The sequence below is a fragment of the Ambystoma mexicanum genome, chromosome 4p (genome assembly GCF_040938575.1).
Source record: "Ambystoma mexicanum isolate Mex_15411 chromosome 4p, UKY_AmexF1_1, whole genome shotgun sequence".
Taxonomy (NCBI): domain Eukaryota; kingdom Metazoa; phylum Chordata; class Amphibia; order Caudata; family Ambystomatidae; genus Ambystoma; species Ambystoma mexicanum.
This window is the reverse complement of record NC_090927.1, coordinates 691862833-691878971: the sequence shown is the minus strand read 5'-3', so window position 1 is coordinate 691878971 and position 16139 is coordinate 691862833. Positions and strand designations below refer to the sequence as shown.

Genomic DNA, 16139 nt, shown 5'->3' with positions numbered 1-16139 from the left:
TTACGCCCACCTTGAATTAGTGTGTGTTGGAAGCGGTCTGCTGACAATGTTATACAGGCTCTCAGTGCATATCTCCGCGACAGGCCCTGCCACTATAAAATGTTACCCTAAAAAAGCATTTTTATCCCATTTGAGGAACAGAAATGCAAGTGAGGCAACAGCAATTCCTAATTCTGCTGAACACATCATGCAGTGGCATCCACTGTGTGCCTATTCAAAAGCAAGCGCATTGGGGTCCCTGCAATTTCTGCACATTTAAAAGCGCATCTTGTTTGAAAATTTGGGATGCGCTTTTAAAGGTGCAGAAATACCCTCTGATTGGTGCAAGTGATGAGATGTGCTTACGTATTTCATTTCTTACAAAGGGGCAAGGTTCTCAAATCTATTTTTGATGCATGTGTTTTTTTAAAAAAAAAATGTTTACAAAACACCCTTTTTCGCAGCATTTTGCATGACCGCAAACATCGCTTTAAAATGGGTCTTATTTGATTCGTCTCGCTGAGAACAATCTAGCAAGCTAATTAGTAATTTATAAGGAACAAAATATTTCAGAAAATCACAATTGTTTGATGTAACAATGGTTGATATCACAAGGAATGGGAGGGAAACTGGGTTTAGAAGTTACACCCATTAGGCTGCCCTCTTCATTAATATCCCCAATGAGAATGAAGGAGATGGTTTTGTGGGATATCACTTTTGGAACACTATTCAATCACATAGCCTGACCAATCAACTGAGAAATGAAACACCTCAAAAAAGTGGGTTTTGAACTATAAAAGTTGAAACCCATAGCTTAAAGAGGACTCGCACACACTGAATGGGATGACTGGCTAGAATGAGGAGATTGAATGAAGAATTGATAACAGGAAGGAAACCAATAGCCGGTCTTCCCTTGGAGCTTTGGAGAAAAGAATAGGCAGTCTTCCCTTGGAATCATTTTTTATTACTGGCAGCCCACTGTAAGGGTGGCCCACATAGAATTTAACCCCAGGGATTCCTCAGTGCAAAAAGGGAAGAAGGCAGATCCAATAAAGGAGGAGGGAAACCAGGCAGTGGGGGGGGGGAAGTTGACCGGCATTGCTGACTTATGCCTATATGTTCCCTAAAGGACAGAATTGAACCATTCCTTGAGAGGGTGCCCTCATGTGTGTGAGATAGCCAAAGGAAATTCATATGCAAGTATAACATCAAGGGGAAATATCATTCAATGGGGAGTTCTACTCTAAAGTGGAATATATCAAATTCCTGTCCCACATATTTGTAATCAGGGTGGGAGTATATCAATTTACTGTTGCAAATCAGGAAACATTTCATAACTGCAAGTGCTTCTGGAGACCTTGCATTTGATCAAAATAGACCCAAATGCTGGGTATATTAGGAGAGCTTTTCGGAGCAATGGCCAACTACAGAACGGGAGCCATATAATCACACTTTGCACAGGCCTAGAAAAAGAATGTAATCAAAGTCATCCCCTGGTTATCACCGAGTAGAATCCTGTTACTAGTTCTGAACCACTCAAGGAACTAGGGAGAGGGTTTTTAACTGCCACGCATGTCCCCATTTTAAATTGCTCATTGAAAAATTACAAATGCACACTTTTTATCCAATAATGCAACAGCAACACCATTGAAGGGAACCTAGCAAACACACTTTAAATGTATATCTTTCTGTTTGGAAACCACTTACCTCCAGGAATGTCAAGTAGCTGGCATTTAAATTGAGATTGATGGAATGTTTGAAATTCTGACATACCCATTAACTGGTAGGTGTTTATTTTTAACAAATGAAAGGTATAGAGATTTATACCGGGATAATCTGATTTAATTTTGTTTGGTATAAAATGAAAGCTTTGTCCTGAACCCTCATTCATTTTTCAATGCATGGTGAATGTGCGCTTAGTGTAAAAGAAACATTTGGGGTTATGTAAAACTTTTTTTTAAATCTCCTTTGCACCTGATACAAATGTATGTTGTATAATGCCAATCCGGCATGATGTAATAGACTTAAATTAGAATTTTTAACTGCAGATCTTTTGAGATGAAAAGTGGCTCGATTTGTGAAGAGAACACTACATGAAGGTGTTTAGCATCTTCCAATGTCAGAAGTGAATAGGTGCTAGAGGTAGATGGTTTGTTTCTCTGACACTTAGTGACATTGTATGGCACCACCACTACCAAGTTAAAGAGGGTAATTTCATACACCCACATTCTTTGTTATGTCATTGCATGATTTAATTAGCTGCACCAATTCCAATTGGGCAATTGAGGAGGAGTTAACAATAACTGTTTTGCTCTGGATATACAAATAGGAGCACATTACAGGGGTTGATGGATGTTGGACAGACAGTTTTGTGAAATAGAATGATTTTTAATAGATTATTGTATACTTCTTTAGACAAAGACTCGAGTGTTTTGAAGAGATTTTATAAACCATATGGTGCTGAAGACGAGAGACATCAGTGCTATTGTAGCTCTAGATGTTTGGTCGAAAATAGTGTAAGGGAAGTTAAACGTAAAATATCGAGGAGCCAAATATGCACCTCTGAACTACCTTTAGTTGTGCTTTTAGATGGCGACATGTGCAACAAAAATATAAACAGTTTAATATTGCACAGTAGAGTATGATGAGTTGCACTATGCATAATTGCACTTTCTATGCACCATTTTTTAACAATATTCTGCTGTACTTGTATTGTCCTTGTTTAATATGTATATGTTGACAGATTGTCAGTTTATTATGAATGAATAAACATGCAATATTCACAGAATTGGACTGATCCATGACCCCTGTTTAAGCCCTTAAAACCTTAAAAAATATTGGAAGTTATTGCCTCGTGAGACACCACTTGATAGAATTTACTGTTATTGTTCTCCAGGTGTCTGCAATGAAATCGAATTCCAACACAGTTAACACTCACGTTAAATGCAGCAGTGACAAGTGAATTTACCAGTGTATTTACAGGATCATTCATCCGTGTATGGTTCCATTGACATTTGGATTTCTTTGAGAAGGATACACATGTATAATTTCATATTTTAAAATTGGATTAATTCTAGTCATTAATAAATAGACCATCTGTGTAACCTTGTGTTTCTTGTAAGGGAAGGGAGGGCAGAGGGAATCGCCACTGTTAAACTGGTGTGGCCAGGTTCATAAAAAGTAATTAATACAAATTGTACCTGCCCGATTTGGGGTAGAAAATTAATTCGCTAAAGTAGATTTTGCCTGATTAAAACATCCTACATAGGGGGAGGAGTCAGCTCAACAGGGGGATTGTTGGGCAAGGACGAGGAGAAAAGACATGGTGGTGATGGAGTGGGAGCACATGGTTTGGGGGTCATGGGGATGGACACCGCCGATTGAGGCAGAAAACCACCTGCTGGATGCCACACTCCCAGGCAGTCTAAAGGAGCACTTTTGCAGGATTTGCCTTCAACCAGTGGGATAATGACCTAGAACTCTCTATGTACACAACTTCCTGTGGCTGAAGCAGACAGCAAGTGGTGTGGGGAAATGTAGAAGTAGCTGGAGGCAAACTGCCTGGCATACAATTAGTCCCGATCGGCCTCACCCCTCGCCTTCAATGGATTAACAGTATTATGTGTACTGTACAGATGAAATATTCAAGTAAAGTGGAGTCCGCTGACAAAAGCACTATGAACGTTTTAGTTTGTGAATTATTTGTTAAGAACGTAGTAACAGAAACCTTTGCTAAACCTTAACCAATGTCTGGAGGTAGTCCATAATCACCTTACCCTGTATATACCACCCTCTACAAGGGCGATTAGAATGTAAGCTGTGACAGAGACTGAGCCGTTTTCTCCACTTTGAAGTTCGGTATGAATCACACGTCCTGGTTCCAGAAATTCACCAGTGTCATTATTCAGGTGCTGGACAAGCCATGCAAGGCTCTTCTTCAACACAGCTTCATCAACGAAAATGAAGGAGCGGGCCTCGGCAAAGCACTTGAGCACAAAGGCGGTTAACCTGACGAGGGGAGAACAAACACAAGGTCATTTGAATATATTTGAACAGTTTTGCACACAACCTATAACCACATCACACCTGCAGAATAAATTGATTTAACATTTTAACGACAAGCAGAAGTAAACCAAGTAATTTAGAACAGCGACACTCCGCATGCACATTTCTGAGAAAGAAAAGCCCAATATTGCTAAAAGGGAAGTGCCAACATTGAAAAGTGGTAAAATGTGCTCTAGGTCTCAAAATTAAGTTGTTTATTTATCTTTTTCTATTGTGGTTACCATTGCTATTCACTTCCATTAGTTAATTGTAAAACTCAATTATTAGTTCATGTTACATCACCAGTAGTTACAGGAGTTTATAATAGAGGAGAATTAAAAGGCACACCATCTGTGCCATACTAAATCAGACCAGATCTTTTCAAGTAAACATGCTTTCGTTGCTCAGGCCTTCCATGCAAAATGCCCTTCAACTGAAATATGCAAGCTCAAATCGAATGCGAGTTAAACTTTACTAATTTGGCTATTGCTACTGTTAGGCAGAATCATATGCAGTACCCTTTGGGAACACCACACACAATTAAGACAAGTGACAGTACAAATTCACCTTTGGTACAAGCCTGTACTACACATTAATGTGGTAGCGATGGCTGAGCAGCCAGACTGATCTCAAGAGTAAAGTGAGCAGTACCAATGGTTACACAAAGGACAGCAATTACTATGATTCAAACAAACACTGACTCAAGGTTTCAGAGTAAAAGAATATACATTTATTTACACATCAGTTATAAAACATTTCACTATTATCAAGCAGTTGAAAAATCACAATCTTAATACACTATACCACACCCAATAGATTCTGGACAAGTTAAGCTCAAAATGAAGTGTGAGCAACATGACACTCCGACAATTTAAAAGGGGGGGGGGAGACAAAGTTAGACAAAAGTTGAGCAGCACCAACAAGTAAGCAAGCAGGGCTATCTAGAAAAAGTAACTACAGTTAGGAAATCAAATCAAGGGGCCTGGGCCAAAGTCAATGGACCAGAGTCTATGAAGAGGATCACACAGTTCAGGGTAGTTAGCGGTTAAGTCTTTGCCAAGAGTTCAGAACGAAGTTGGTCAGACGAAAAGTTACTTTAAAAAATAAAGAAGGACAAGCCCTCGGATTGGCAAATGCTTTCAAGCACTTTTACCGCAGTCGGACGGAACGAGCGACCGGATTTGAACAGTACCTTAAATGGAGAAGACGACTGTAGCTGAGGCGGACGTTCCTGGCAGGTCCTGCAGGCTCACGGTTCCTGAAGCGGCTGTCTAACTGACACAAAGTAGGAAGACTGAAGGGTCCTGCACTGCCCAGGGAAGAAACCAGCAAAGAGCAAAGCAACAAATAAAAGGTGTGCTCCTTAAAACCCAAGCAGGGTCCGATCCTCCTGGCTATCCGGTTCATTGTAGCTGTGCACAGTGAATCGACCAGAGGAGGGAGGCCTGGCTTGCAGTTTGGTGAACTGGTTGGTCCCACCAGCTCAGGGGGAGACGATTCCTTGCAGATCTTCCCCGTCATCAAAGTTTGAAGATTTAGACCCGCAGCAGGGCTTCACCGGGAGGTTCAGTCATGGTAGAGGTCCTCTTCCATCAGCTTCTCTTTGGTTCTCTCGATCCAGTGGCGACTCTGCCTTCTCAGTCCCAGAGACCTGTTTTTTATGCAGTTTCCCCCCCATTCACACAGCCTGGCTGTCAATCACACAGCAGGGTGGCTGTCCCGGGGGGACAGTTACCTCAGTCAATCATACCAGAGTGCGACATGGGTCTCTAAGGAGACCCTGTGCAGGGAGTCTCAAACCCCTCCCTCACATCCTGTCCCCTTCAAACATTCAGGCACCTAAGGAGGGCTTCTGTGCAGAAGCCCTCCAAAGGGCAGCAAACAAAGGAACCAAAACTGGTAAAACACGAGAAAGACTTTTACAAAAAGAAATGGCGAATAAAACCAGCCGGAACCATATAAATGTGGTCCAGCTGGTTTAAGTTTGAGGCTACTAAGATAGCCTAAAACAGTACCAAGGCAATTAAAAATAACAGCGGTAGAAAAAATAGGGTAGTAACCACTGCCACCAGCCAAATCTTAATGAAAAGGGAACAAAATAAGGTGCCATGAGAAACAGACAAAAAGGGATAACTATTAACCCTTTCCAGAACTCTATGTAAGATAGGTTGTACTGGGTCTCTGGATTTAAAACGACTAATAAAGTCAATGGCAACTTTACATGTTCTCGGGAGACAGTAGGCAGTCCCGGAAAATGGAGTCTGATTTGGGAAGTCTGAAAAAGACAACCCTGAGTCACTGCACTAAAGGGGCTGTGTAACACACAGTTAAAAAGATGATGCCTGGGGAGTAGGTGAAGCTCCACTGTCTATGAACACAAAAATGTTAAACACGCACAGCAAAACACATGTAAGAGTGGGAAAAAAGGCTCACACTCTTACCAGGTGAAAAAAATAAATCCTAGAAATCCAGCAAAGCTGCTGAGGGACTCCGTAGGTAAGGGAAAATAGCCATTCTGGAGAATGCTCCCCAACAGCTTCATGAAATGAGTTTTGATACACTGGTTGCCAATATGCAAATATGGAAAAAAAACTTCAGGTCAAATCACAAGTTACTCCTGTGAAGGTCTGCGTTGGGAGAGATTTTCATGATCAATAAGTGAAGAACCACTCCATAATTTCGATTTCTGTAGCCACAATTTGTTAATATAGCCTTACAGACTGAGGGAGGGAGGGGTCGGTATTGTGGGATAATCCCAAGCAACAATGAACCCTCCCGAGGACTATAAGGCTATTAGCACATGGTGGTAGAAGCAATACATGTTTTGTAGTTTGTGAAGTTAAACATTTTGTTTTAAGAGGACGTGGAATAACATTGTGGTCTTCCTAAATTAAGCATTTTAATTGCAATTAGTTGAACTGGAACATGTTTAACATGAGCATGCATTAGGGGTCATGAAAAAGTAAACGGTTTCTCTATAAGAAGGTGAAATCATTTTCCAATGTTCCATCTTAGATTGCATGCTGCAGCAAAACAAGCACTGTAAATGCCAACAGTTTGGGCTTTTGGGTAGGCATGGGAAAGTCTCTTGCCAGGCACAGCCATAGTGGTATTAACTACCCATTATTGGTAGCATGTGCAAAATGAAATCCAGGTGAAGAGAATGAAGTCAGCACAGTGCCCACTTTAGTCAATTAGCCTGCCATCTCTAATCAGTTAGGCCACAAGCCAAGGCTCCTCATTTATAGTTGACCTTCACTCTTTTCTTCTCTGGAACCTTTAAGGGAGTCAGGGTACACCACTAACTTTGTCGGAGGCTTAATGAATAGGCCTTGTTTTCAAGTTCTGAATCATGTGTTAGTAGACCATGAATTTGTCCATTTCATACTTCTATTTACTGTTATTTAATATAATTGTCCTGGATGCTATTACTCTTCTTGGCCTCTGGGGACTTGGTCGTTCCATCTTACATATGCTTTTCGCATCCTTTATTCTCCAATACTTGGCACTTGGAGATGTTTTCCGCTTCTGCTTAATCTAAGAGAAATGTGCCCTTCATTTATAGCTTATCCTTGTAAACTCACTTTGTACTTTCCAATTATGCCTTGCTGCGTCATCCTTAGTTTTAGCAAAACAGATACTCTTTGTTTCTTGCAGGAAGCAGTTTTCTGCAGCGTTTCTGATCTACGCCCTGGTTTGTCTCAGAGGTAGTTTTAGCACGACCCGACGTCCACCTTTTCATCATGGCCGCTCTATTTACGTTATAGTTTCTACTGCAGAAAGCTTCTATATGTCTGTTATTTTTAATAGGTAGATTATGTGTTTTCACATGCTCTAGCGAAGAAAAATTCCAATAATAGATCCCATCTCTAGATCACAATGCTAACACATCTCTGGGGCAAATGTATTCAACATGCAGACACTTCACCGTTTTAAATTCCCCTTTTTACTGTGGTGAATGTTTTATGTTATGTTAATGATATCGTAACTGTGCATCCACCAAATACCTCGTGCTATAACCATTCTCATATTACCATACTTGGACAAGTGGTTCTTCTGCCCCATTAACTGTTTTCAGAGGGACCTTGAGCGCTCATTTCCAGTCTCACATACCCACTGCGATATTCAGAGAGTGACAGAGAAAGCATCAGTCTTTGCCGCTGGTAAAAAAGTGTTTGAAGGGGTACAGTGGAGATTTCGCAGGTGTGGAACCATGAACCTGAGTTATGACCACTACGGTCAGCCCTCAACTGAGGAGCGGAACGGAATGCCCACGCTTGTGTAAGGGTGCAGCACAATGACGGAGGCCCACACAGGAAGGTCTGGCTTCAACTCTTATTGTAACTGCTATATCAACCCCCAGAGGCTTCCTGCCTCCCTATGTCACTTCCTCATCTTGCACTCACCCTAGTCCTGCCCCACATAATGTATGTCTCAACAACATAACACCTCCCCCCCTTCTAAAACCAAAAGATAAATGTCAACCTATTTCTTCTATGAGTCTTACGGGTTTAGTCTTGGCCCCAATGGGCCACCCCTTGAGTGATGATGCTGGACTGTCTCAGGGTGTCAAACCCATGTCTCCCCCTTCTTCCTCAGACATCACTCAACTACGGAACAGACTACTCTCTGTAGTATTCACTCACTGCAGCTTCATCCCACTGCTCCTCACACGTGTTGCTCTGTACTCCCTGAAAAGGGATAGGTTTCTAGTGATATCGTGGCACTCTGCATCTCTTGCAGAAACCATGGTTTCTTTTACTTGCGTGACATTAAGGGGCTCAGGTGAAAACCTGGACTCTTCTTTCCTATGCTGCATCTGGTGTACCACCAGTCTCCTACCTCAACAATGTTCTTGAAGACCCCCTCTGTATCGGCTGCCATCTTCATTTTCTCCCTTCAGGCTCTCAGATTTCTTGGTCGGATGATGTGGACTCTTCCATCCAAGGGCTGTGGGATACTCTAGTCTCACTCACCAGCCAAACGTGAGGTCAGCTGGGCACCTGCCTATGGTGCTGTGTAGTTTATGTTGATAGTCTTAGATGATGGTACAACAGTTGATCAAATGGTTTATAGGACATATGGGCAATCTGCAATGCCCTCTTGATACTTACCATGAAACACTCGACCATGCCCTTTGCCCGGGGCCAGAGGGTTGTGATCTTGCAGTGTTTGAACTCCATCTATTGTGCAAATTTGGCAAAGTCTAGGCTGGTAAATGGCAGGCCGTTATCTGATTTGATGACATTTGGGATGTCGTATGCAGTCAGTATGCAATCCAGGGCTGGTAAGACAGCCTTCGCGGCTGTGGAGGAAATTATCTGTACCTCTAGGAATCTAGAATATTCAATGACCACTAGGGCCAAAGAAATCCATTGCAAGCTTGTCCCATACTCCTAGCAGTGGAGACATCTGTAATGGGTTTTGCCGGGGGAGTGGAGCCACCACACAATTGATGGCACAGTTCAGCGTTTCCTCAACCATTTTGTCTAGCCAAGGGAACCATATCTTCTGACTAAGTAACTTTTTTGTGGACACTACCCCGCGGTGTCCATCATGGGCCAGATCCATGACCTGTTGGCATAGCGATTTGGGAAGGACAATTTTTTCACCCCTTCATGAGAATGTGATCTTCTGTGACGGCGAGTTCATCTTGCACCATCGGAGATGCAGTGTCAAGCAGTTTGGCCATTTCTTGGGCGTGCTTCATTCTGCCCTGGCCGATGCATTGTGCGATGATAGCAAGGGCCTCGTCAGCTGCCGAATCCTCTTGTAGAGTCCTCTACGCACTGGAAATGGTTTCATTTGGTGGATGACATAGTATAAGCAGGCGTATGTAATGGTGTGTTCAGGGTGTTGCAATCCAGCTCAATAGCGTTAAAGGTAATCAGCTGGATTCTTGTCTTTCCGCGGCCCATTGCAGATGGCGAACTTGTAGTCTTGTAGCCGGAGGCCCCATCTTGCAATGTGCGGGGGCATGCATGCTTTGAGATTCCCATAGATTTTGAGAAGGGCTTGATGGTCTGTGGCAACAGTGGAGGCCTTCCCGAATAAGGCTCTCCTCAGCCTGCGAGTATTTCTGTTCTGTGGTTGTCCAATTGTAACTGGCATAGGACACCACTCTCTTGATGTGCAGGGTCTCGAGGTTGTATTGCCCCAACACTGCTTCAAGGCTGATGGGGCTGACATCGACTGTCACTTCAGTCTCTTTAGAGGAACTAAAGTACCCTATGTCAGTGGCAGATGCGAAGTTCGCTTGAAACTAAGATCGCACTCAGGGGATCAGACAAAGTCCTGGTTGTTTCTGGTCAGCTCTCAGAGTGGGGTGCTCATAATGGGACAGTTCTCCAGATACCATGAGCAATAGCTAGCAGGTCCGATATGTTCAGACGTGGGGACCCTTTTAGGGCCTTGATGTTATCAGGGTCGGGGCAAATAACATGATCACAAAATATGTGCCCAAAGAATTGTAGAGTGCGTTTCCTGAACTCGCACTTGTTTAGAGTCACCCGGGCTGCTTCAAGCGCCATGCAGACCAGGTGCATTTCGTCATGTTCCTGAGACATTTTGCCAAATACTAAAATGTCATCACTATAACTTAAAGAGTTCGGTATATGTTTGATGACCTGGTGGATCTCCTCTTTGAATATTTCTGCTGCCGAGGATATTCCGAAGTTCATCCGTTTGTAGCGATAGAGCCCCATGCGAGTCACAAAAGTGGTGATATATCATGACTCTGGGGCCAGTTCCAGCTGGTGGTAGTCCTTGTTCAGGTCCAGCTTTAGAGAACACGGTAGCCCCATTGAGCCAGTGGATCATGTCCATGATTCTAAGGTCTGGTGGCATTCTCCTATGGCCAAATTCAGATGGTGCATGTCCACACACAGGGCAATCAACCCCTTGGCTGACTTCTTTGGGACAATTGGTGAGACCCACAGGGTGGGCCCAACCGCCAGATTGATAATACGGTCCAGTAAGCACTGGAACTCCTTCTCCACCTGCTTCTGGATACGCCCCTGTAGTGCTGTGCAACCGACTTGAGCGTTGGGTCGATGTGGAGGTGCACCTTACATTTTTGGATGCGCCCACAGTTTGCTTCAGTGGAAAGGACGTGTAGCTGGATGTGAGCAGTGTACGACTTGTGGGTGCAGACTGTGAACGTCCCTTTGCCCGGCAGTGGTGTGTTGGTGCTGTATGGGTATATGTCCACTACAGACCGTTTCAGTCAGTGAGAGCCGATCATATGCATCCTCAATCATGACGTTCACTGTTGCACCTGTGTCAATCAGAAATTCAATCGGGGTGACGTTTACTTGGAAGACCTGTGGGGCTGCGTTCAGTGGTGGTTTCATGTGCCAAGCACCCACATGTAACCCCTCTTCTGCTAATCATCCGGGGGAGGAGGATGATTTGCTCCCGGAGTGGGATCTTACTTCCACATAGCTTACATTCCATCTGGTTCTGTAGGTACACTTCCTGTCAGGGGATCTATATGGCCGGCAGTATGGCTGCCTGTCCCTTTCCCCTTCAGAAGGGTGATATTCCCGGAACTCACGGCTTGTTTTTCAGTCATCGAGGCTATATTTCAGGTGTCGCTGGCTGCTTTGCGACAAGGATCCTTGAGGTGGCGGTGTGGGGTCGGGGGAGGGGGTAGGATTTCTACACACTGCCCGGAAGTGGTCAACGCCTCAGCAGGCTGCACATTTTTGACCCAAAGCAGGGCACGAGCTCTCATGTGGGAAGTCATAACCACACAGGAAACATGTCTTGTCGGTACTCTTGGTGTTGTCATACATCGCTGGCGATCGCTTCTTGACGGTCTCCTGGTCTCGTGGAGATGAGGCCATCTTTACTCTGCCTAGGTGGACAACCTGCTGGGATATGGCCATGTCAGTCATTGCCAGGATCTCATCTAAGGTCTGTTTTCGGAGCAATTTCATTTTGAATTCGGGATACTCGCATCCCGCAATAATTTGAGAGCATAGTGCTTTCTCATTCAAGTAGCGGTGGCATGTGCAGTGCTTGATGCAGAGTCGCATAACAAAATTGTCAAGGGTTTCACCTCTCTCTTGCATAGTAGTGTGAAAGATGTGCCTCTCGTAGTTTACATTAGTGTGGGGGGCAAAATACCTGGCGAGCGCCTCCTGAATCTCTTGGCAGGTGACTTTCTCCTCATCCACCAGCTTGTATAGGATTGATCGCGCTGATCCTCCCCTCCAGCCACGGTCAATATATTATTCTTGCACTCATCGTCCATGGAGTCCACTGCCCAACATATACCTTGAAGTCTTTAGCCCACCATGGGCCGGGATTGCTGGTACCTATGAGGTCATGCATTTGGCAGTTGCCATGGAGAGACCTCTCCTTGTGTGGCCCGAAATACCTCTGATGAAAGTGCAGGTAGTGTGTCCAGTATCTCACCATAGACATTGTGGCAATGCCGCTGCCCAGGAAGGGATATGTGGTACTGTTATAACTACCGCCGCTCAGGAGGAGGCAAAGTCCTTGATTTCGGCATTCATAGCTGCTACCCGTGCTGGGTCGGCAGACGCAGGCCGCTCCGCCAGCAAGCGTCCTGGGAGCCTCTCCCAGCTTGCAGTCCCACACCGTGTCAGGCTCTGCCCCTCTCGTCGCCATCCCTCAACTGAAGAGCAGACCGGTATACCCACGCTTGTGATAACGGCACAGAACACACTATGATGGAGACCCACACAGGAAGGTCTGGCTACAACTCCTTTCAAAGTTAAACAAAAATGCTCGGTTCTTGGGCAAATCTCCCTGTGACGCAATAGATTTCTGTGCACACTGGAAGTTAAAGACATTACGCCTGGTGTATGCAATAAATGTGGACACAAGCGCATATTTTGACGCCATCACAGGTAAAATGCAAAGGGATGTGGGCATTAATTTTAAACAGCAGCACAAAACTCAAATACTCTCCAACTCATCCCTACTTTGTCAAAAAAGACATCCCCCTAATCAAAAACACTGGGAGAAAGTGTCAACAGCTACATACATTACAAATACCTTATTTAGATTCAGAAAAATTACGTATTATTTCAGCACAAAATCTCAATATGTAAAAACCACACTTGTAATTGCACTTACAGAATGGCCACCCTAGCGAAGTAACCAAGTCTGCAAGTATTTTAAAGCATCATGTACAAAATAGTCAAATGTTCATTGCCTATGTTAACTGTGTCCGACAAACTTCCCAGTAAACAATGTTCTCTGGGTTAGATGGAGATTGAGCAACTTCCTGCTGACTCAACAAGCGGACGTTTTGTTGCTCTAAGAAACATGGGCCTTTGATAAGAGTGAGATGAAACATTTTGAGGTATTTTATTGTAAGCGCATCACCAGGGTAAAGGGGTAGAAACTGGTGGCCTTGCAACATAAATATCAAATACTTTAACAACCAAAAAGATATGATTATTCCACAGCTCACCAATGTCATTAAACAAGACATAGACCCAGGGAATGGCACACTGTGGCGTGTTGCATATTTGTACAATTCATCCAAAGTCAGAGTCCATAGTGGGCCTATTGTGCAGCTGGTGGCTGCCAGAGATTGTGCCGATCCCTCAGGCAATATTAATTTTGTAGTCGGGGGTGATTTCAATATAACAATTAGCGCATATGTTGGTGTCTTGGATGACACAGCTTTTGGTATTAGTCCTTTTTTGATGGGCCCTAGCACTGATGAAAAAGGCAGAAAATGTATGGATGCTCTCATTGAATTGGGATTGAGAGCTACAAATGGAAGATTTGAGTACGATAATCTGGGCAAACACTGTTGTAAACACTAGATGCCACTCGACTAAAGATTACTTCATACTAGCCGTAGAAGATTGGCATTTAAGAACTTTGAGGTAATCGCAAGGGCTGAGAGCGATCATGAATGGAGGGGAGAGAGAGAGCGAGGGTGAAATGGCGGTTGTGTCCCTAGATGCAGTCAAAGCTTTCGACTCCGTCAGGTGGTCGTGGTTGCTGGAGGCCCTGAGGGAATACGGGATGCGGCCTGGTTATGTTAGGTGGGCGAAGTTGCTGTACAGTGAGCCACTAGCTAGGGTACGTACAGGAGCGGTGATATCCGAGAGGTGGCAGCTTAGCAGAGGCACCAGACAAGGGTGCCCCTGGTCCCCGATGTTATATATTCTAGCCCTGGAGCCCCTGGCAGTGTACCTTCGGCAACAATATGACATGATAGGCATTGAGGTAGGGCGAGAGAAACACCTAATATCTCGGTATGCTGACGATTTGTTATTATATTTGAAATATCCATAGGAAAATCTTCAGTATATTCTGGAGGTAATGGAAAGGTATGCAGAACTGTCTGGCATAGCGGTGAACCCCCAAAAATCGAGCATATTCCCATTGGGTAGCTACAGAGGAGCCCTTCCGGAGCAGTTTATTATTTATTTATTCAGATTTATAGAGCGCACGTCAGCCCGGAGGCATCGTGGCGCTTGTTACAGACAATATCTTAGTTACATAGGATACAGTAATTACATAAAATACAGAATTTACAGTGGATATGTATACATTAGCAATGCAGTATATTTACATGGATTCCTGAGAGTTTCACGGATATTTCGCAAGGAATTAGGTTTTCAGTTTCCTGCGAAAAGTGGGGAGTGCGTTTTCCGCTCTAATGTCAGCAGGGAGAGCGTTCCAGGTCTTGGCTGCAATGTAGGGGAAACTTAGACCTCCGGCTTTGGCTCTTTTGATGCGTGGGATGCAGATTAGGTTGGAGTATTGCGTCCTGGTGGGACGGGAGGAGGAGGGTTTGAGGATGGTTTCTGATAGATAGGACGGGGCGGAGAGAGAGAGGCATTTGTGAGTGAGGGTGAGGATTTTGAGAGTGATCCGTTCTTTGACCGGGAGCCATTGGGCTGAGTGCCTGGCCTGGGTGATGTGCTCTCTTCTTGGGATACTAAGAGCGGCTCGGAGAGCATTGTTCTGGGTGATTTGTAGTCTGTTTATGTTTTTGGCTGATGTGCCTGCTAGGAGTGCATTGCAGTAGTCCAGTTTGGCTCCAATGGTTGCCCTTGCTATAGTGGGGCAATTTGGTTTAGAGAGGTAGGGCTTGATGGCGTTTATGAGTTTGGTGGTGTGTGCGGATGCGGATGTGATTGCGCTGACTTGTCTAGTCATGGATAGTGAGGAGTCAAGGTATACTCCCAGAGTCTTTACGGCTGTGGAAACAGGGATGATGGAGTTGTCAATGGAGAAGTTGGCGTACAGTTTGTCAAGTTTGTCTAGGGTGTTCTGTTGACCTAATATCATGATTTCCGTTTTGTCACCATTGAGGCAGAGGCCATTGACAGCCATCCAGGCCTTGATGACGGAGTAGATTGTGTGGAGTGCCTTGGCGTCTTTGTTGTATGATCCTGAAAGGGGTAGAAGTACTTGTGTGTCGTCCGCGTAGTTTGTGTATGTGATGCCGTAAGAGTCAAGTTTGTCAAAGAGGGGCTTGGTGAACAAGTTGTAGAGTGTGGGTGCAGTGCAAGATCCTTGAGGGACCCCGCAGTGGATTGTCGTGGGCGTGGCGTTGCCGATGTCTGAGAAGACTTTCATGGCTCTTCCCTCGAGGAAGGAAGTGATCCAAAGGGCTGCTTCTTTGGAGAAGTTGGCTGAGTGTGTGAGGTGTGAAGTGAGTCTTGTGATCAACCAGATCAAACGCGGCTGAGAGATCTAAAAGGAGCAAAAGAGCAGGCTTGCCTTTGTCCATGATTTGGGTGATCTGATTCTTCAGATCTACCAGGGCTGTTTCCGTGCCATGTCCTTTCTGGAAGCCTGATTGCCTAGTCCCGAGGATGGAATGGGTTTCCAGAAAGTGTTGGATTTGGCAGTGTGCAGCTTTGTCCAGTAGTTTCAGCAGAAATGGCACCGTGGTTATGGGTCTGTAGTTGTTTGGTTGTAAGGGGTCGAGAGTGGGTTTTTTTAAAAGAGGCCGGACCCAGGCCTCTTTGAGGTTGGCTGGGATGATGCCTGTTTTAAAAGACGTGTTGATGAATGCCGTGAAGAGCGGCGCAAAGCAGTCTGCGCAGTCTTTGACGAGTTTTGGTGGGCAAATGTTCCTTTACAGGGGGAGGGTTTGAGATTTTTTAGTA

At 44.5% G+C, this 16139-nt stretch overlaps 1 protein-coding gene across 1 annotated transcript in view; it reads right to left on the bottom strand.

The window, feature by feature from the left end:
* LOC138453422 (CD109 antigen-like) overlaps positions 1-16139 on the bottom strand; it is an 812557-nt gene that overhangs the window by 161982 nt on the left and 634436 nt on the right. Inside the window, exon 24 of the mRNA XM_069606255.1 lies at positions 3756-3987. Coding sequence (XP_069462356.1) covers positions 3756-3987 — 232 coding nt within the window. The remainder of the gene's footprint in view (positions 1-3755; positions 3988-16139) is intronic.